Raw genomic sequence first — 23,599 nt, forward strand, 5'->3', positions numbered from 1 at the left:
AAAAAGAACCTTGTCATCTTTGATGATTGTGTTAATGAGAGAAACCAAACAGTAATGGATAGCTACTATACAAGAGGGAGACATTCTTCTTGTAATTGTATATATCTTAGTCAATCATATTTTCAACTCCCTCGACGCTCAATAAGAAACAATGCCAATACTTTTATTTTATTTAAGTTAAATTCAATAGATGTAAATAATTTTTGGAGAGATAATTGCTCTACGTTATGTAGTAAAAAAGAATTTGAAAATTATATGAAACACACGATTGGAAAATATAAATATATTGTTGTGAAACAAGATGAGATACTAAATGATATTTTTCAATAAATAAATACAGAAAATGAATACTGAAGAAAGAGAAAGAAAGTTTAAGGAACATCAACAATTAGTTTCAAAAGTTGTTAAACAACAGGAAGAGATAAAGAAGAAACGGAGACAGAAACTAACTGGTGAAGAAGCCTTTGAAAGAAAACAAGAGAAATTCTTTAAACCACTTTTGAAAACTCAACACCCTACAGTTCCCACGGTAGAATTTACTCCGAAAAAACTTCAAATGCTCAAAGATTTTAGTCAGATAACAAAACAAGAACTTGGTGAATTAGAATATGATGACGAGGGATTATTTCGGAAACTTGAGCAGGTAAATCAACCCCCTAATTATGTTGTGGAAGCTCTTCAAAACAATGAATATTCTGCGGGTTCAAAAACCAGAGCAGGTCTCATTCCAACAGAAGAACCAGCAGTGTTTCATCTTGTGGAAGAAAAGGTATTGATATTTAATGATGAATTGATGTTCTTGAGTTCTACTCAACCAAATGTTAAATTAACTCCAAGATTAATGTTTCTTCTAACAAACCCCGGATTCAGCGGTTCAAAATATTTTGAGGAACCACTTGATATGGAAAGAGAGGAAGATAGGGTATATATTGAGTTGTTAAATACACTTGATTATGGAGTTTCTGTTGCTGGTAAAAGTAAGAAGAATGAGAAGGAGAAACATATTATTGATGCTTTAAGTAAGCTTGGTTCGGGTGTTAGTTTTCTTCCAAATGACCCATCACAATTAGTTAATAGGCTATTATTGTTATTAGGTAGTAAGAAGGCTGGAAACAACAATTGTTTTAATGAATCCTCAGCCATTTTAGATCAGTTGATGAACATGAAAATAATTAATAAATGTCAATACAAAGATATTTTATTAGATATTAAATAAGATGAGAAGCACAATTCTTAGTTTTAATTTCACAACGAGCGATTACACAGCTTCATTCCCTTACCCACTACAACTTGACCCCCTTACCTCATATGAGGCATCTTTGTTGTCAATGGAAACTTACAATACCCTTTTTAATATCACAGAGAAAAACAACAAGTTTAGTTATAATCCAGGCACTGCCTACAAAACTATAACTGTTTCACCTGGAGCTTACGAGATTTCTCAAATATCTTCAGAAGTCTCTCGCCTTATGAAAGAAAAAGGTGATGAACCAAAAAATATTGTAATAGATATTCAAACACACACTTCAAAATCAACTATTAAACTGAAAAATAATTATAAAGTTGATTTCACGATTGAAAATTCGTTCAGAGAGCTATTGGGTTTCTCTTCAAAAAAGATTGAAAATAACGGGACGTTTTACAGTGATAATGTTATCCAAATATCCTCCGGTATAAATTCAGTATTAATTCATTGTGATTTGATTGATGGTGCTTATAACGATGGAATAAGAACAAATACAATATTTTCATTCAGTGCATACTCAACCCCGATTGGTTATAAATTTAATATGGAACCAAAAAATCTTGTCTATTTACCTGTGTCAGGAAAAACCATATACAGAGTAAATTTTAGGATAACCGACCAAGATAATCGTATGATATCCTTTAATGATGAAATTATATCCATCAGAATTCACCTACGTGAAGTTTTTCAATAAATAAATAATGGTTATTGTAAGAAAACACGAGTTGGGAAAATATAAAATAATTACAGGGGAGGGCATGTTCCTTTCACCAGACTATACAAGGTATGTGGGTAAAGGATACTATAAACCTAAGAGACAACGGGGTGTGGGTCATCAATTTCGAAATAAAGGAGATGGGATAATTGATACTCTAATGGGTATTGGTTCAACCATTCTTAAACATAAAGACCTAATTGGTTCAACTGCTTCTCTCATGGGAAATGTAGCAGGTGTTGTAAAGAGTATAAAAGATGCTCAAAAGGAGTCCCATAAATTACAAGCAATCAAAGAAATTAAAAAAGGTAAAACTCAACTATCTTCACAAGAACGACAAAAAATCATTAAAATACTTGGGTCAGGGTTTCAACAATTTTAATACTATATAAATACAAGTATGGAAGCGATTGATAGTATCTATGATTTGGATGATACGATTATCATTTCAAACTCTACTAAAAAGGAAGACTATTTTAAGGTAAATGCTATTACAGGAACCGACTGGAATTCAAACGGAACAAAAAGTTTTGAAATAAATAATCAACAAACTTACTTGAATATAGCTGATAGTTTCTTGCTGTGTAAATTTAAATTCACTAAGGCTGCGAATAATACTAATGCTACACTCGTAAATGATTTCTTCTGGAAAATGTTTGACAGTGTTCGCCTGTATATTGGAACACAAGAGGTTGAAGCGGTTGATTATGTCTCTGCTACATCTGAAATGATGAAATTTACACTATATTCGTTTGGTGATAGAATGGGTAAGGGAGCTGTTGAAGGCTTTATTCCTGATATGTCAACGGGAACAAACACAGACCCTGGTTATAGTCAAAGGAAGTCAATGTATAATGATGACGCAAAAGCTGAGAATAGTTTTACCGTAGCAGTACCTCTTAAAGGTATATTTGGATTTTGTGATTATGATAAAGTTTTGTATGGTCTTAAAATTAGATTTCAACTACAAAGGAATGATAATGTAAATAGATTGCTTTTTGGGGCTGAAAATGCTTTTGGCGACAATAATAAATTTGTTATTAATGATTTGTGTTGGTATATCAATGAATATACTCCTAATCTTAAAACGGAGGAGATGTTAAATAGAAGACTTAACTCAAAGAAACCGCTAAATGTATCATACCTTAAAAGAAGATGTCAACACGTTAAACTGGAACACACTACCTACACTTGGAATTTGGGTGTTCTTGAAGGAAAGCCACGATACCTATGGCTCATTTTTAAAAAACCAGATGGAGAGGAGGGTACTAATAAGAATAATGCGCTGAGTGATAATGCTAAGGTGAAACAACTTCGGGTTTCTCTTGATGGCACATTTTATCCGCGAGATAGATTGGAAATTGATTGGGAAAAAAATGATTATGCGGAAGCCTACAAGTCCTACCAAAAAGTGTGTGAAAGTAATGGTAATAATGATCCTATTTTGGATATGGTTGCATTTAAAGGTTTATATACAATCTACGCAATTGACCTGAGTTCTCAAAAGGAAACTATAAAGTCTAATCGAGTGGATACTTCTCTATACATTGAAAGAGGGGAGAATGAAGAAGTTGATGCTTATTGTTTGCTTTTGGAGGAAACAGAATTACAGATTAATACAGATAATGGTGTTATGATTAATATCACATAGGTTTTTTCTCATAAATAAATGGTAGGGGTATATGTTAATCAAATCAATCTTAATAAATTAACATCTTGTATTCAAAATCAAAAGCCTTGTATTATTAATGTTAATACAATTCAAAGAAAAGGAGCTGTAAGAATTGATGTTTTACTCACACACACACAAGTAAAAACACTAAATGATGTTGGATCACTTAAAATTAAAATGACGAAACCTATGTTAAAGAAATATTCAATAGACGAGTCAAGAGGAGGATTTCTCCCGTTTCTAATTCCTTTATTTGCTGGTTTAAGTGCGGCGGGAGCATTGACTGGTGGTATTTCAGCAGCGGTAAAAACTGCTAACGAAAGGAAGGCACAACTAAAAGCTCAAAAAGAATTGGAAAGACATAACAAGGAGTTGGAGAAACAAATTAGTGGAAGTGGTGTAATTGTAGATTTTGCTCAAAAACTTGAAAGTCTACCTGATAAAGCTAGATTGTTGGTTGGTGATATGCTTTCCTCTATCGCTCAAGCGGGTGTTAAACTAACTAAACGGGGTAATGGATTGTATCTTTCTCATAAATAAATGGATAAATGGTTTAAACAATTTGGAAAGAATACAACGTCAAATATAGAACTAGCCAAGTATTGTAAAACACTAAAAATTGATAATGTGGTAATCTGTATGAGAGATGAATTAATACATATAAATAAGAATACAAAGAATATTATTATGAATTTAGACACACAGAATGGTTCTCATTGGGTTTGTATTCATAATAGTCAGGATAAATATTATTTTGATAGTTATGGTATGCCACCACCTGTTGAAGTAATACAATTCTTACAGAATGGTGTTTATCAAACATTTCAAGTTCAAGAAATTAATTCTAAATGTTGTGGTCAATTATGTTTATATGTATTATTTCAACTCAACAATAATGAAAATTTTTATGATATCATTTTTAATCTAATATAAATGACTTATGTTGGAAAAGATGGTTCTATCTTTGGAAAATCCTCTCAGGATATTGATTTATCAAATTATTATACAAAGGCACAGGCTGAACGACAAAAATATAGTGTAAGTAAAAATATTAATATGAAGAATACTTATAAATTAATCAATTATCCAAACCCTACAGATGCGAATGACTTAATTAGATTAAGTGATTTATCACAATATATATTTTTAAAGAAAACAGCACGTTTTGTGAAAGAAGTAAAATTTACAACCACAACACCTGGTTATACTGACCATACACCTTTCCTCATTGAATTTAACTACCTGCTTACAATTGAATTTTATAAAGAAGGACATTTAGTTAATATGCGAATTAATAAATGGGGGTATGATATGCCTGATTTAGGGTATAATTGGTCTTTTTCAATAAACATAGAAGACCTACATGATTTAAATCAGTCTCGTAAAGAAGAATATTATCCACTTGGTGAGGATAAGGATTTATGTGGAAGTACAATTAGTAAACAACAAATACGTGATTTTAAGAAAAGAAAAATATATGATAGTATAGCGATGGTTCGCATGACAAAGAAGGAAGGTAATGAGATAAGGATAGAAAGCAGAGGAATACAAACCGATTTGGTAGTGGGAAGATGGGGTGGTATTACCTGTCATAATATTAATCTCACATATATTTCTGATACATAAATGGCAGGAAGAAGACTACAAGAGAATTATAATTTTTGTATTCAAGGATACCTACAAGAAAAGGGTGCTCGGTATTACATACCTTATGATTTGGAGCATATACATGGGAATTTTGTCATAAAAAACTGGCCTTATACTGATATTGTTAAACCCACAAATAGAGACTTGTTTAAAATATTAAATAAAAATGAACTTCTCAAAGTTATGAAATATAAAACTCTTTTAGAAATCGTCAACAAATCTTATTGGTATCCTATTATGAGAAAAATAATTATAGATACAAGAATATCTCAAAATCCAGATGAGTATATGTATAATATTCTTTGGGGTTTAAACTCAAGGGTAGCAAGGGATGAGGAAGGAGTTGAAGAAGAGAAGGAGAAAAGAGAGAAAAGAGAGAAGGAGGAGAGGGAACAAAGAGAGAGGGGGGAGAGGGAGATGGAAATCAGAGCGATTCAAAAAAGAGTGGATGTATTACAGCAAGAAGATAAATCTCAACTCACCGAAGAGGAAAATAAAGAAAGAATGAATGCTGTGAAAATATTGATATCAAAAATTGCTAAGATAAATGAGGAAGGAGTTAAAGAAGAGAAGGAGGAAAGAGAGAAAAAGGAGAAGGAGGAAAGGGAGAAAAAGGAGGAGGAGAGGGAGGAAAGGGAGAAAAGAGAGAAAAAGGAGAAGGAGGAAAGGGAGAAAAAGGAGGAGGAGAGGGAGAAAAGGGAGAAAAAGGAGAAGGAGGAGAGGGAGAAAATGGAGGAGGAGGAGAGGGAGCAAAGAGAGAGGGAGGAAAAATATAAAAAGATGGAAATCATTGAGATTCATAAAAGATTGAGTGTATTAAAGCAAATAAATCAATCTCAACGCACCGAAGAGGAAATTAAAGAATTAACAACTCTTATGAAGATAATGGTTTCAAAAATAAGAACGTCAATGTCTTCAATTTCAGGGAGGAGATTTAAACGAGAAAGTGGTGAAGAAGAAGAAGAAGAAGAAGGAAAAGATTATGTGATTGATGATGTTGGTGTCATTGACTTTAGTTAGTTTTTATTTGTAAATAAATGGAGGAGAGAGTGAAGGCATTCCTTAGGATTCTTTATGTTTTAAAAATCAAGATTGAAATGTATATGTTGAAAACCAAAAAGGTTTTGATACTCTGTCGGAATTTTTCTGATAAATAAATATGAGTTATTGTCTCAAATGTAAAAAGAAAACTAAATCTAAAAATATCTCTTATGTTAAAGCTAAAAATAATAGAGTTTGTCAAAAAGGAATATGTCAAGTGTGTGGCTCTAAAAAGTGCCAATTCATCTCTCCTAAAAGAGGAGGAGACATACAAAAGTTTCTGTCAGGAAGTAAATTTACAACAACTGGAATTCCAGGGGAATTACACCTTCCAGGGTATTCTTTCTGTGGTCCAGGAACAAACTTGGATAAAAGATTAGATGAGGCTAACAATCCTAAACCTTGGTCTAAACCTACAAATAGGGTTGACGAAGTGTGTATGAAGCATGATATTGCTTATGGGAAAACCACTACGTTGACTGAAAAACATAAAGCCGACAGCGAAATGTTGTATAATTTGTCTTTGATACAAAATCCAACGTTGAGAGAGAAAGTTGATAGGTTTATTGTGAGAAATTTGATAAATGCTAAATTGAAACTTGGTCTTGGTTATTCCTCAAAAAACTATTAGGCTCTAATGATGTCATCAAGACTGAGGAGCTTTTGGCTGAAGAATTACACAAACCTATAATCACAAAGTTTAAAAGAAGGAAGGTTTATTCTAAATACACTGACCACATATGGTCCGCTGATTTAATTGAATTGAATAATGACAGGGGATACAGGTATGCTTTAACCGTTATTGATTTGAGGAGTAGATTTGCCTGGGTTGTCCCTTTAAAAAATAAAAGGGGTGATACTTTAATGTTAGCCTTTAAGCTAATATTTGATCGGGATAAAAGGAAACCAAAGAAGTTATGGACTGATGAGGGAACAGAGTTCTATAACAAAATATTCATGAAATTTCTTAAGGGGAAGGGTATTAAATTATACAGCACCTTTAATGAAGGAAAGGCAGTTGTTATTGAGCGTTTTAATCGTACTTTAAAAGAGAAATTATATAAAAAATTCACACAACTCGGTTCTCAAAAATGGGTGTATTTAATTCAGGATATTGTAGATAATTACAATAATACAGTTCATTCATCAACACAATCAAAACCATCAGAAACATTTACAAAATTAGAATATGAAAAGGAGATTAATTTGAGAAAGCCCAAGTTTAAAGTTGGTGATATTGTAAGAATATACAAATGGAAAAGTCATTTTGAGAAAGGTTATACACAAAAATGGACTCGTGAATTATTTAAAATCATTGATGTAATGGATACAGTCCCTTGGACCTACAAATTATATGATTTAAATGGAGAAGAAATCTTGGGTTCATTTTACTCACAAGAATTACAAAAAACACAAGTAAGCAGATAATACCCTTGAAAATAATAAATAAATAAATAAAATGTAATGGGGATACGTTTTTAAATCTGTGAACCCCAAACACAGAATCCCACAACTTTTTAGTTGGGGCTTAACTTTTGTGTGTGTATAATGGGGATACGTTTTTAAATCTGTGAACCCCAAACACAGAATCCCACAACTTTTTAGTTGGGGCTTAACTTTTGTGTGTGTATAATGGGGATACGTTTTTAAATCTGTGAACCCCAAACACAGAATCCCACAACTTTTTAGTTGGGGCTTAACTTTTGTGTGTGTATAATGGGGATACGTTTTTAAATCTGTGAACCCCAAACACAGAATCCCACAACTTTTTAGTTGGGGCTTAACTTTTGTGTGTGTATAATGGGGATACGTTTTTAAATCTGTGAACCCCAAACACAGAATCCCACAACTTTTTAGTTGGGGCTTAACTTTTGTGTGTGTGTGTATGTGCGAGTGAGTCATAATAATATACAAACCCTAACCCAACCCAAGCCCTAACCCAACCCCATCCCTAACCCAAACCCATCCCTAACCCAACCCATCCCTAACCCAACCCCATCCCTAACCCAACCCCATCCCTAACCCAACCCCATCCCTAACCCAACCCCATCCCTAACCCAACCCCAACCCTAACCCAACCCCATCCCTAACCCAACCCCATCCCTAACCCAACCCATCCCTAACCCTCACATTCAAAATCCCAACCCTAACCCAATCCCATCCCTAACCCAACCCCAACCCTAACCCTCACATTCAAAATCCCAACCCTAACCCAACCCATCCCTAACCCAACCCCATCCCTAACCCAACCCCATCCCTAACCCAACCCCAACCCTAACCCTCACATTCAAAATCCCAACCCTAACCCAACCCCATCCCTAACCCTCACATTCAAAATCCCACCCAAACCCTAACATAATCTTTCTTTTCTTCTTTTTTAAATACGTATTTCTTTTTTTTTTTTTCCTCTTCCTCCAATTCTGTCTTTCAAGGCTTTTAAGTTTGAAGAAGTAGAAATGGGAAGAAAGAATTTTCCAGCATTTTCTTCCTCGAACTTTCTTGATATTGCTTAAATCAAGCGTCATTAAATAAAGAACATTGTTCATTGCTTTAGAATCCAAAGAGTCTCCAAGAGGAACCCCACAGGTAGAGTCTCCAAAATAAAACCAACTTTCCAAGTTCCCAAGGTATAACCACATTCCTGTTGAGCCTCCAAGATAGGTATCACATTCCGAGTCATCAAAACAAAACCCCCATTCCGAGTCTCCAAAAATATAACCATCTTTCCAAGTCCCCAAGGTAAAACCACAATTTTCAGAAATATTGGGGGTTTCCGTGATAAGTCTCACATAGTATAACTGCGGACCATCAGGGAAAACTTCCCTTTCCCAATTTTTTAGGGTTTCTATGATGTGTCTCACATAGTATAACTGCGGACCATCAGGGAGAATTCCCATTTCACAATTTTTTAGGGTTTCTATGATGTGTCTCACATAGTATAACTGCGGACCATCAGGGAGAACTCTCCTTGCCCAATTTTTTAGGGTTTCTATGATGTGTCTCACATAGTATAACTGCGGACCATCAGGGAGAACTCTCCTTGCCCAATTTTTTAGGGTTTCTATGATGTGTCTCACATAGTATAACTGCGGACCATCAGGGAGAACTCTCCTTGCCCAATTTTTTAGGGTTTCTATGATGTGTCTCACATAGTATAACTGCGGACCATCAGGGAGAACTCTCCTTTCCCAATTTTCAGAAATTTGTGGGTCTCCAATGTATGACTTGTATTCTGGCTCATCAAGGTAGAACTTGTTCAGTGGGTTTTGTTTTGATAACTCACAACAAGTATCATCATGGTAAAACTCTTTTTCAGGATTTTGTGGATCTCCAAGGTATAACTCTTTGGCTGGGTCATCAAGGTAGAACTCGTTCTGGGGGTCTTGGTTGTTCAAAATGTCTTCAAACAAAAAAATAACTTCATCCCAAGTTGTGTTAAAAGCAGAATTTTCATTTCGTATCTCAGATACAATTTCCTGTGAAAGAAAATAACAATGTATTAATTTAATACAATATTTTTTATTTGTATAAATCAAGCTCTATGAATATTAAAATAAACTTTGTTAACTCTTACACGAGTCTCATCTTTAAAAAAAAAAATTAAATAAATAAATAAATAAATAAACAAACTTACCTCCATTGATAAGAGGTTCGAGTCCAGTTCATCAATCTGAAGGTTGAGTTCTACACAGGTAGTAGGACTCCATGGAATAGCAAAGTTATCCCATTCCATTTCGGCATAGTAGTCCATTCTCAAGTGAAGCAGAAAGCGTGTTTGAAAAAGCCTGTGTGGTCGGTGCCTTTTATAAGGACTGGGTGTGTCTTCCTGTGGAAATTCCCTGGGCGTGTCTTAACTGGAAATGATGTGATGGAAATTCCCTGAAAATGATGTAATGTATTACCTGGAAATGATACAATGCTGAAGAGTTTATAAAGTGGGTGGGACTTAGCAAAAGTGAGAGGAGCTTAGCAAAAGTGGGCGGGGCTTAGTAAAAAGTGGGCGTGGCTTAACAAAAAGTGGGCGGGGCTTAGTAAAAAATGGGCGTGGTTTACCAAAAAGTGGGCGGAGCTTACCAAAAAATGGTATGTGGCACTGGAGGCGCTCAAACAAGAACATTGAGGGAGGTTTACCATTTTATCTTAGCTCAGTTAAAATATCTTAATAAAGAACCAAACTCAAACATATTTTTTGTTAATATATTAGATGGTGAAGAGAGTTGTAGGAGAATTAAATTATTTCCCACGCATAAACAAATATTTGTAGGGTCGTTGTTTGAGTGGGTTATATTCACCAGATGATATTAAGAGTAAAAGGTTAAAAGGTCCATGAGGTCAGAAGGATCACAGGTGTTTAAGTGGTCTAATGAATAAGGATAACATGTCAAAAGGTTAGAAGGTTCGTAAAGAACAGGGTGAGAGAAATATAGGTGTTTAGGGGCAATGAGGGAGGGAAAGAATTAATATGGAAGTGAATGGGTCAATGTTTGAGTGGGTCAAAGATTAATCTGCCAGATGATATGTAGAAGAAGGATGATAGGTCTATAAGAGAAAACAAATATTTGTAGTGTTTGAGTGGTCTAATGAACAACATTAAGGATAGGTACTACAGACAAAAGGTTCATAAAGATGAGGGTGGGAGAAATAGAGGTGTTTATGATTTTTGAAAAAGACAAGGGGGTAAATGACATTAGATAGGGATTTCCCATGTTAAACGGAGGTGTCCCAGAAGCAACATTATTACACTACTTATATATATATATATATATATATATATATATATATATATATATATATACAGTGGTACCTCGGCTTACGAGTGCCCCAACGTACGAGTTTTTCGGGATACGAGCCGTCGCTCGGGCGGTTTGTTGCTTTGGGATACGAGCCGAGATCCGATGTACGAGCTCAAAAAATTTATTTTTTTGAATTTTCCGGTTGTGGCTTCCGGTTCCGGTCACGCGGTTATCTTGCCGTGAAAGCATCTCTGCTTGGATATAAAACACGCAATCGTCGAAATACATGAGCGAGGAATCTCCTTGCTCCAGCCGGTGACGTCATCGGCGGGGATCCCCGCCTCCAGAGTGGCTGGTCACGTGACCGCCAAAGCGTGTCGCGCGTGCGGGTATAATGAGCTACACCTGTGGATCACGTGACCACGGAAGCACGCCTCGCTTGAGAGGCATGGCTTTCGGTTTGCGTTTTGCTTTATAAGGCGCGATAAATGGGCTTTTGAGTGTTAGCGGTTCATGGCGTTGACGGTTCATGGCGGTTCATGGCGGTTGACGGTTCATGACGATTCATGACGGTTCATGGCGTTGACGGTCAAAAACCCATTACATCAATTTTACCAGGCACTGTACAGTAAGTACAGTGGACACCAAATGCACGGTGGAAGGCTAGAAGTAGAAGATCGTCCAAGACAAGTGAGAATAAGCCATACTTTGGAGGAGATGACGTCATTCGCTGGTCCGATAACCAAAGATGTGGTATAAAAAACCAGGTGAGCTAACAATGCAGCAATGAAGGAATTCGGCCAAGGCACCGGCACACAACGACCTACCTACATCGAAAGACTCAATGCCAATGGTGACAGAAGCCAAGACGGCCGGCTTAAACACCGCCGAAAGACCACGGTGTACCAACTTACGATGCAGAACATCTTGCACTTAATATGATGACAACAGGTGCCATCCTCTGACGTACCATTACAGGTACAGGTACAGTACACGTGAGCACAGAGCAAAAGTTCACTGAAACCGAGATTAAGAAAAAAGAAAAAACACCTCGTGGTCCGTGCTCGATATCCGAGTTTCAATCTTTTCAAACACATGATGCTCTCGGTCACGGTATCTCCTGCGAGCTGCTTCTCCTTCAACCACACAAACAACAACTTCTCCATATCTTCATGGATAGAGGTCCGGAGCTTTGAAATAATCGTAACGCCCTTGGCTGGCGTTATAGCCTTTATGGACTCCTTCTGCTTCAAAATCGTACATATCGTAGAAGGAGTACGATCGTACTGCCTCGCCAAGTCGACAACACGCACACCTCACCTGGCATGCTCTTCTCCTCTGCTTAATAAAACCAGTTTATTTCTTTACATTCTCTTGTATTATGTACAGTATATACGAGGTCGTGCTTGTTTATACATTATTTGTTATTTATAAAGTACATTTTTGTTATTTAAAAGCACCTAACAAAAAAAATTGGTGTTTTTTTTTTTAGGCTGGAACGGATTAATAGCATTTCAATGCATTTGAATGGGAAAATTTGCTTTGACTTACGAGCGATTTGGCTTACGAGCTCCGTCACGGAACGGATTAAACTCGTAAGCCGAGGTACCACTGTATATATATATATATATATATATATATATATATATATATATATATATATATATATATATATATATATATATATACATATATACATATATATATATATATATATATATATATATATATATATGAACAAGGAAAAAAGTAGCCAAAACACAAAATTTATTCTCTTAATAACATAAATAACAATAAATAACATAAAAATATAGCAACACACACACCCCCACACACACTCACACATACATACAAACCTACACACACAGAGAGACACATACACACTCAGACATGTAACTTTTATATATAAAAAAAAATTGTATATAAATTTTTATTTACCGACGATGTTATAAATGTTTATGTTAAGTAAAAAGTCGAAGAACAAAATAATTAAAGGTTTGAGATTTATTCACTAAAGCACAATATTACACGAATGCTAATATTGTATTTCCCTTGGAATAAGTTTCCCCCCTGGAATCCAAAAATTTCCCCCCAGGGGGAAATTTCCCCCAGGTTGGGAAATGCTGTTGTAGATAGAGGGTGTTGTTTTTTGAGTTCAATACAATGCACTCACATTGAGGTATCAAATGAATCTCGAGTCATTACATTCTAATTATAATTTAAATTTTTTTTTTTATAGTAACAACGTTCTCTAATTTTCTGTATTGTTTTGGTGAATATTGGAGAATATAGTGAAGTCAAATTACAAACTGCGGTGCATTATTGAAAGGACATGCATTGTGAATATTAGGTGGAAATCGGGCGCTTTATTCTTCTTCAGAATAGGTTTGGTGAGAATAAAAGAAGTGTGGGGACAAGAGTCAAACTGATATGTCCCTTGCATGTAATTTTTTACATTTTGTTTTTTTATCAACACATGGAATCCACATTGTGACGGATTAAACAATAAATCCTGTGGTACGTCTAACACTTGCACATGAACATAACTTGTAAGTTATCCCATGACTCACATCCATACATGGCAACTGGAAACACCAGAGCATTCACCGGCCTCCTCTTGGTTAGTTTTGTTTCATCTTTGTCTTTCCAGGTCTTTGTCAATACTGATATTCCTGCTCTCCCCAATGTTAACCGTCCATTAATTTCCCCTCCACATTCTCCATTCATTTCATTCTTAGAACTTCATTCTTAGAATCACTATTTCCACTTGATCGTCTCCCAATCTGAACACGTTGATCTTCTCAGTTGACAAGATTATAATCTTTTTTAGGTTGAAATAAAGTCCAACTTTTTCACTTTCCTTCTTCACAGTCTGCAGCAGTTTCATCAAGTCCTCTTTACTTTGTGCCAACAGAGTGGTATCATCAGCACACCTGAGATTGGTGAAACGTCGATAAGCTTCCTCCATTCCGGACTCCAGCGTCTATGTCATCCAAGTTTGATTTCTTCATGATGTACCCATTGTACAGTTTGAACAAGTAAGGGGAGAGAATGAACCCCTGTCTAACCCCCTTTCCAATTCCAAACCATTCTGTGTCTCTGTCTCTATCTTTCTATAATGTTATTACTTTCATCAGACATATCAGGTGCTCCGACATCGCCATTTCTCTCAACATAATCCACATCAATTCATGATCAGCACAATCGAAGGCTTTGCTCTGATCTATATAGTGGGGGGGGGCCTATGTACTCAATTTCAAGTTTGTGTGCAGCTCATGTTAATTTTGCGCAACCACTATAAATGTATTCTACTGGGTCCTACTAATCGGAAAAATGATGTCGCCATTTTTTTCTGTTGACCTTTAGTGACCTTGACCCAAGGTCAAAGTTCAAACGTCATTACAGTGACCATACTTCATTCAAAGTACTATATCGTATATCGATACGTATATCGACCTTGGTACCAAAATGTGGCAAATTTCACAAGGAACATTGATTATGACATTTGTTTTGTCATTTGCCCTCTCAGATGTTTGCAATGTGCAAATTAATAAGCAAATGACCTAATTAGAGAAAAAATATGCATAATTAACATATAGTCTTCACCATACACGTAAATCCCATCACTTCGCATTATTATTGAATGCCAATCATTAGTTACCATCTCAAATGTGTTCTGCTGGATCCTAAACTGGAAAAATATGTTGCTTGTTGTTTTCTGTTGTAATGTTCTTGATATTAACTGACCTTTGACATGCACTTGACTTTACTTACCTTGACCCAAGGTGAAATGTCAAATGTCATTTTAACCATGTGATGCGATCAAGCAAAATAAGTTGGACGTCAAGAATATTGATTTTTGGATTCAAGTTCCCAATGCTTTCTTTATACTGTTCATTCACCATGCTCAGTTGCTCATGTTGGTTGGGTTTTTAGCCATTGTTAGTATTTTTAACATTTAATTTGTTGCCTAAAAACACAAAATTGATTCTGGCAGATGTCCAAATCACTTTGCTTGTTCGCGTCACACATATATTCTGTTTGCTCTTTTCAGGGAAGGACTCCAATCCTGTTAAGATAAAGAATTAATGCTTTTGTAAGATACAATGACCTGTCGTATCTACATATAGGTCTACAGTCAACCTCATTCATACTTTGATTTTTATTAGTGCCCATTGGTAAGTCAAATTGACGATGGACATTGGTAAGTCAAAATAAAACAATGGCCACGGACATGCTTTTGGGATTAATGAAGAAGAAGAAGAAGAAGAAGAAGATTATGAAGATCCTCTGTTGTGAACAATATAAGAAGCTAATCTAAAAGCAAAAACATGTTTCCAGTTTACTCAGTGCAAATTTTTTTACAATGTGTGTCAACAATAACCATTAGATGCACATAGGAACACAATCATGGTAATGCAGAATTGTGGCCAAAATATGCTCTTTGAACTTTGACCTTAGTTCAAGGTCACAAGAGTCACAAGAATATTGACAACATCAGTCAGCTAATAGGACCCAGGATACATTTGTGATTAATTACTAACAATTAACATTTTCTGGAGACAGGATGTACAAGGCATTATATGTGTAACCGGGATATATGTTTAATAGGGTATGCTAATTATGCATATTTTTGTCTCTAATTAGCTAATTTGCATAATGCAAAAAAACGAAAGGTCAAATGACGAAACAAATGTCATAACCAATGTTCCTTGTGAAATTTACCACATTTTGGTACCCAGGTCGATATACTTTGGATGAAGTATGGTCACTGTAATGACGTTTGAACTTTGACCTTGAGTCAAGGTCACTAAAGGTCAACAGAAAAAAAATGGCGACATCATTTTTCCGATTAGTAGGACCCAGTAGAATACAGTTATAGTGGTTCCCCAAAATTAACATGAACTGCACACAAACTTGAAATTGAGTACATAGGCCCACCCACTATTAAAACAGAGATACACCTTCCTTTGATATTACCTTGCGTTTTCCCTAATCAATATTTGTCATTGGTCAATATAGCAAGGAATTGTGAGCATGCACTGATGCATCATTCGAAGACACACTGTAATGTTTATGCTGACACTGATCAAGAATAATTGGATAGCTAGGTAAGATAATTAGGGAAGCCACGAGTTGTGAACATCATGATCCATAGGGATGGTGATTAATTCATTTTTTTTGACAGCTGCACTGAAGAGGAGTTTGTGAACAGATTACCTGCAATCAAAACACAAAATGAAATTCGCCTCTGAAAATGTCTATTGTTGAAGTGTTTTTTCTTTCCTTTTTTTTGCTATATGGAGCACTGCAGCATGTTTGCGATATGTCACAATATTTTTGCACATTAAAATATATAAATAATGAGTTCCCTTATTAATGGGCACTGCAGCTTGTGCCACACAGTATATAGGGAACTTCAGCGCAGAAAGCGATTAGGCCCATCAAAGCCTGAGAGGGGGAGAAGGTGGAGAGGAAGAATTTCCCTAGTTCTTCTTTTTTTTATCCCTGGTACTACACCTTAAATTTACATCCCCAAAAAGAAACACTTCACCCCCCCCCCCCCCCCCATTGAATTTATGGCGACTGAGTTATTGAAAATTTAACGACTGACATTTCAAAATGATAAATGTATCCTTTTTCAGCACGAACTGATTTTTAAAAGCTTGTTCTAACCACACAAACAGTATAAGATCAGCAGGACACGTAGTAACATGATTTTAAAAAATGTAATGGAGTTTGGTTTCACTGGATCTGAATCATGAAGTTCAGCTGCATATCGTGGATCGGATGTCACTTATCCGTTATTATTATCCAACAAAACTGTACACGACTGTATCACAGCAAATTAACCAATGATAAATTAAGCTATTGTGTCAACGTCATTACATTGATGCATTTCAAACCGACATAAAAATATCTTACTCCACAAGGGTGCATACAAGAAAAAAATGAAGAAGAAACTAAGGAACGCCAACTTTTTTTGATACATAAGCATCTATACCTAGTAAGGATGTATATTTTTTTCATAATCATGGTATATACTGAATGATAAAAAAAATCGACGTTTCTCGGACTATTAGGAGAATCTCCTTATGATAATTTTTGAATGGCCCTTTTGAAAGGCCTTTATTTTGGATACAACACTTCTTGCTACATTGGAACAGTGCACTGAGTACTCAATGTTTAACCAACACTTGCTCCATGATTTCCTATGTGGTGGGAGTAAATACATTTTGCAAACTAAGGAGTTCATAGAACATCTTGTGCCACACAGTATTCTAGTATATAATTCAATTAAAACAAAATAATGATTTTAAAGGTCGTTTAAAAAAATTGTAGAAGTTTATCACCGTTCATGCAGTCTTATACAACACCTTATTTAACATGTTTTAGTACAACAAAACTGGAGGTTTTCGGAAGCGGTAAAAAGACGATTTGTGTTCAACAACTGTATATAATTAAATTGAAATGAAAAGATTTTCGTCGTATAAAATATTTAGTTTAACGTTTAATTAAGATGTTTAAAATGAAGTTTAATGTCGTTGGTGCAGTATTATACACCACCTTATTTAACCCATTACATTACTTCCTCGTGCCTGTTCTTCATGTATTTTATGACGTCCTTAAAAATAGTAAGTTTCCTGGTTGGAATGATTTTTAGCTCACCTGGAACGAAGTTCACGGGAGCTTATGCAATGGCGCGTTGTCCGTCAGTCCATAAACACTTGAAACTTCTTCTCCGAAACCACTGATGGGATTGCGACCAAATTTGGCACAAATTATATTTGTTGTGTAGTGACTAAAGTTTGTACTCAGCATTTTAAAAAACCGAGTTTAAGGGGGTCTACTGGGGGTCAAAATGGATCCAGGTTTGACCCCCCAAAATAGGAATTTGCTTTCTCCTCTGAAACTACACATACAATTTCGATGGAATTTAACCACAACCTTCATCACTCGTGATGTATCGAAGTTTGTTCACGGCACTAAGAAAATCAAAGTCTAAGGGAGTTTACGGGGGTCAAAGTGGGTCCAGGTTTGACCCCCCAACATAGATATTTCCTTTTTTTTCTGAAACTGCACACACGATTTTGATGAAAGTTGACCACAACCTTCACCACTCGTGATGTACCAAAGTATGTTCATGGCATTAAAAAAAATCTGCCTCTGGAGGTCTACGGGGGGGGGGGGGAGGGTGGTTGCCCCCCAAAATAGGTATTTGCTTTCTTCTCAGAGACTAAACATGCAGGTTCGATGAAACTTCACCACAACCTTAATCACACATGATGTACGAATGTTTGTTCAAGGCATTAGAAAAATTGGGGTTTTAGGAGGTATATGGGGTTGGGGTAGGGGGAGTTTGCCCCCCAAAATAGGTATTTTTTTGTTTGTTTGTTTAAAGTCTTATGATTATGTTATTATGGTTCTACACGCTGCCCTGTCCTCTAGAAACCTTTGAAATTGGTTTAAAATACCCTTAGTCGGTGCAGTATACTGTTTAGTCTACCAGGTGAGCGCCAGGGGTATTGCCCATATGTTCAATTTTGTTTGACTGCCAGAAAGGCAGAGTAAAAAAAAACAATTATGTCATACTCTGTGCATATGTGATCAAGTTGAATTCAGAGCCAAAGAGCTGTTAAACTGCAGGTTTGTTAACCGATTCACATTCAAAATACAACATTAAATTGAAATAGAGTTGTTCCTTGATCATAAACTGACGCTTGTAGATGGATGGACGGACAGAAGTGAACCTCTTGCTTAACCCCGCTTTTCGCATCACTTGTGTGGGGTAATAATGGTTAAACTTAATGACTGAGTAGTGATTATATGTTTTGATTACCCACAGATCTCTTTTGTAGCATGAGTTATATATCTCTATGATAATATGACAAAAGCAAAATGCGCATGATACACAATGATGATTCAAAGCATTAATTTATTGCTTTTAAGTTTTCATAAACGCCTGATGCCTCGTTTCAAGAGGCCAGTCCCTTGTGTTGGTATTGTCCATATTTTAAATGTTCACGATATTTATCAGACTTCCCACAGGCCTTGCATTGAATTCTTTGGAATATAATTAATAAATTATAAATCATGAAAACCAATTAATCTACATAATTATTTTCCACATGTTTATATTGAAAAAAAAATTTTTTTTTAAAGTGGCTATAATAAATGAGTCATCTTACAGATGGATCTTGTAAAGAATAAATAAATACTTTATAAATAAATACAACCAACTCTTTGAATAAGTTGTTAAAATGGTGGTATAAGTGACATCTATTTATTAACTAGGTAAAAATTTGCAAAATGTTAAAGGCCAACCTCATATGTCTAACACATTCCTCCTTCCTCCACCAATATTTCCCCTTTTCTTCCCCAACCTAAATTTACATCTATAACATTCATTAATCATCAATGATCAATCATTAATGATCCTTTAACATTCAAAATATGTCAGCTGTGTTTCTCAGAACCAACCGTTGTGACATTAGACCATATGACTTCAATAATTGGAAAAAAAGATAAAATAAAAAAATGAAAGTACAAATCTAAAAGAGCTTAAAATACAGAAATAATTTGGGTTTGAAAATAATTATATTTCAAACAAGGTAAGTTTCATACCATCAAACAACTCAAGAGAATCCAGAGCATGACCACCCCAGAACTCATCCACAATGATGGAGATGTTATGACCAGTGGTGACTGTCACAGTCCAGGAACAAGGATGAGTGCTTGGTTGGCTTGGACTCACAATCACACCCGGAGACTCCGTTCTGGTTTCTGCCACTGGACAGACAGCTAGAGGAAAAACAGGAGGTTGAGGAGGTACTAAAGTAGTTCACAAGATGCTTAAAACACAAAATATATTCCACAATACATTGTATGAAACCATTAATAATATTTACTTAATACATTTGCGAGAACAACACCATTTTATTTTCATCTGCCTGTGTGGGACGACCTCATCACCATTACCCACAACTCCACAAATCATCCCCGCCGAAACAAGGTCAATGTGTGCTGGTACCCTTTCCAAATCCTGTATTCCCACCATGGCTGACCGACAAGGTACACTATTAGCATCCTGCAATTAAGTAGGTTTGAGAGCCTTCACAATTATATGCATCCTGGCATTTATTTATTTATTTAATAAACATTATTATTATGATTATTGTTATTATTATTATTATTATTATTATATGAGAGAGAATATAATTTATGACTTTCAGGAGGGCAGTCTCAGTATGGTGTAACTGTTTGAAACAAGATGGGAATGGTTCTAAAAGAGAATACTGGGAGCCGGTATTCCCGAAGCTGAATGGGAAATAACATGGTATAACATCGTGGAAATGAAAGGTAAAAGAGAAACATGTTGGAATTTTGAGGATAATTTGCATCCATTCAGTGAAAGTTTCTTCATGATGGGAATTGTTACGGTTTGTTTAAATGAGAATGGATCTGCAGAAAAGGTAATGGAGCAATTGAGTATTTCCTGTTGCAACTGGAGAGAGAATTTAATGTGTACAAACAAGCAAAGATGCGACTGGATCCAGGAGAGCATCACATTTTTCCTGACAGAAGGGATTATGAGGTAAAATCCTTAACTTTATGTTTGATATATAATTCACAGCAGTATACAAACCACAGTCTTCACCAAAGACTTAACAAGTAGAGCTACATTCAAAGTACACTGTCCCATGGCAAATAAATAAATAACATATCCTCCAGTGCGCGACCTTGCCAGGGTGCCTTTGGAAGCCGGCGATCCCACCATGCAGCACATGGAAAAAGAATTTGGAGGGAGTGGTATACAATAATTGATTGATTAATTAAGCACGGAAATAAAATTAATAAATAGCTATTGTAATGTAATTAATTTCTGAATCAACTGGCTAAAGGCATACATAAACCACTACCTTGTGAGGTGAGTTTCACTCACTCACCGCAGGCAGGTAGGTGGTCTTTCTGTCTTCTACCGACTCCTCTCCGGCCTTGCACCCCCAGCTCTCTCTGTGCTCTGTCCCCCAAATATTCCTACAGGTCGCACAAGATCTGCCAGCCACCCTCTGATGGTTAAACTGCCAAAATCTCGGCTCTCTGCTCACCTTCACTCTTTCATTCCTCTTTTCTCCCGCCTCTGGAACAAACTCCCACACTCCCTTCAATCCCACTCCTCCCTCCAGGTCTTTAAAACAGCTGTTCACCACCATCTCTTATCTTCCCCCATCCAAAACCTTGATCTTTTCTACCCCCACTAATTCACCCCAGATCCACCTTGCTTGAAATTCCAACTTCTTTCCTGGAAGTCCTGGCAGTGTCCATATGTTTTATACCTCTCCCACCCCCACCCCCTTCCCATGCCTCCCCCCAAAGCCCTCTCCCTCCCACAGATCTCTCGATGTCTCCATGTCTCTCGGTCCCTGCTCTCAAATGTTGTGTTTGTGTCCTTCCCCCTCTCTCCCCATCTTGTCTACCGCTCCCGATGTTATTTGTTTTATGTGTCTGTTTGTCTTTCTGTGTGATTAATGTTCGCTCTTTCACGAGCCTCGATCTTGTATACAAAAAAACAAAAAAAAACAACAACAAAAAAAAAACCGTTTCATCCAAATCTGTGACTTTTTGAAAATTAATTAATCACTTAATCGAAAAATTGAGTAATTAATTGATTAACTGATTAATTCAACAAATCAAAAGCACCCTTTATAGCCAAATAAATTGGTCATTGTCATGTCCAAATATCAGCTTCCTTGCTCAAAAGGTGCCTGAGATATTGCCAAGATGAGAAAGGAAATAAATAAATAATTAATAAATGGCTAATAATTAAGTAATTTTTCAATTAATTGGTTAATCAAAAAAAAAAAAACTTTTTGGCAAAAGCAATTATTCACTATTGTGCCCAAATTTCAGCTGCCCAGCTCAAAGGATGGCTGAAATATTATCTGGACAAACAAGAAAGACAACAAGTACAAATACATTCAAAGTACACCGCCCCCATGCCAAATAAATAAATATCCTCAAGTGCGGCTCATAAAGACTGAGTTGGGTGGGAGAGGCGCACAATAATTGATTGATTAATTGCATAGTTAGAATCAATAAAAAATGATCATTAAATATTTTCTTAATAAATTCGCTAATAGCATACCTACACTACCAGTGCTTCTTTCAAAGCTATACCTTTTTGAAAATTAATTAAATGTTTCATTAATCGATTTTTTTAAATAATTACTTTTTCACGTGACTGTATATTTCAACGGAGTTCAAGGATTTAAAAGTACAACTTGCAGACTTTGTTTGGCACCAGAGAGGTGGAGGAGTTGCCTTTGTAATGGATAGATATCTACATATCTCTCTTTTCTTCGTGATGTGTAAATACCAACGAAGAGAATAGGATCTGTGAATGCTTTGTCTTACAAAGCAGACATCTTCTGGCACCCCTGCTCTCTATGATTCAATTGTGTTTCCTGTTGACCAACTGGTAAGATAATGTCCGACTCAGTGCTATCAGGAACTCTCGTTTCCCAAATCTCCCCCTTCCTTCACACTTCTACTTTGAAGACAACCTGACCCTGCCTCATCCTTTGTCCGCATTTATTATAAAAGGTCAGATGAATTGAGAGGAGATTCCCTGAACGTTCGTGTTGAGTCATGTTCATGTACGTCGGCATAGTATTTTGTTGTAGTCCTTGTTATATCCTGAGTGAATCTCCTCCAAAGAATTAAAATCTTCAAAATTGTTTTTGGTGTAGACATTTTAGTCTGTTTACATTCCTCAACACACCCATTGAATTCAATTTTAGTAAATAAGAAACAAGAATGCATATACACATTGGAGGCCGGAGGGAACAAACCAAACCATGCATGGGTTTTACGAGGGCGTCAGCATCAAGAGAGGAATAATAGCATTAATTACACACCTCTGTGTAATCTCATTCCAGCACATATTGCTCATTAGAGTATACTGATTATGTGAAACAACTGAGAGGAAGAGACAGAGCAATTGCCTCCTTGGTATATTGGCAGATATTATTATTGAGACTTAACTAGGTTATTGATTTCACAAGTTAACATCTGGACAGCAAAGTCTTTCAAAGACAGTCGCGACAAGAACATTGAATCATACCGACACAATCTGGTGGTCGAGTTGAGTGTTGGAGTCTTGGCCCCAGTGTGCAGGTCATTAGGTCATCACCAACCAAGGTATAACCAGGTAAGCAGGTATATTTCACAACAGAACCTGCATATGCAAGTAGATGTGAACAATAGTTTAAAAACATATCAAAGTACTGATGATAACTATAAATTATAACCTCAGAACATTCTCTTATTGCTTAGTGTTTTCATTATTGTTGATATTTTTCAACAACTGATATTAATGATAACAACCCATTCACAAATGGACATCTTGGCATCTGTATTCCAGTCCAAGCAAGTTAGAAAAGAAGGAAATAACAGAAAAACAGCATTACATTAAAGATGCTTTAAATTTTGTACACGTCGTTAAGCTCCATCCTGTATGCTGCAATGTATACATGTCTTTAAAT

The 23,599-nt window shown here is 36.0% G+C and overlaps 1 protein-coding gene across 1 annotated transcript in view; it reads right to left on the reverse strand.

Annotated features, from left to right (window-relative positions):
• Positions 1–23,599, reverse strand: part of LOC137433184 (CUB and sushi domain-containing protein 3-like) — a 1,533,363-nt gene that overhangs the window by 246,204 nt on the left and 1,263,560 nt on the right. The window contains exons 50-51 of the mRNA XM_078783994.1: positions 23,179–23,292; positions 19,680–19,856 (exon numbers count right to left, since the gene is read on the reverse strand). Of these exons, the coding sequence (XP_078640120.1) occupies positions 19,680–19,856; positions 23,179–23,292 (291 nt within the window). The remainder of the gene's footprint in view (positions 1–19,679; positions 19,857–23,178; positions 23,293–23,599) is intronic.

Source organism: Myxine glutinosa, chromosome 8, assembly GCF_964187855.1.
Source record: "Myxine glutinosa chromosome 8, kmMyxGlut1.1, whole genome shotgun sequence".
NCBI lineage: Eukaryota > Metazoa > Chordata > Myxini > Myxiniformes > Myxinidae > Myxine > Myxine glutinosa.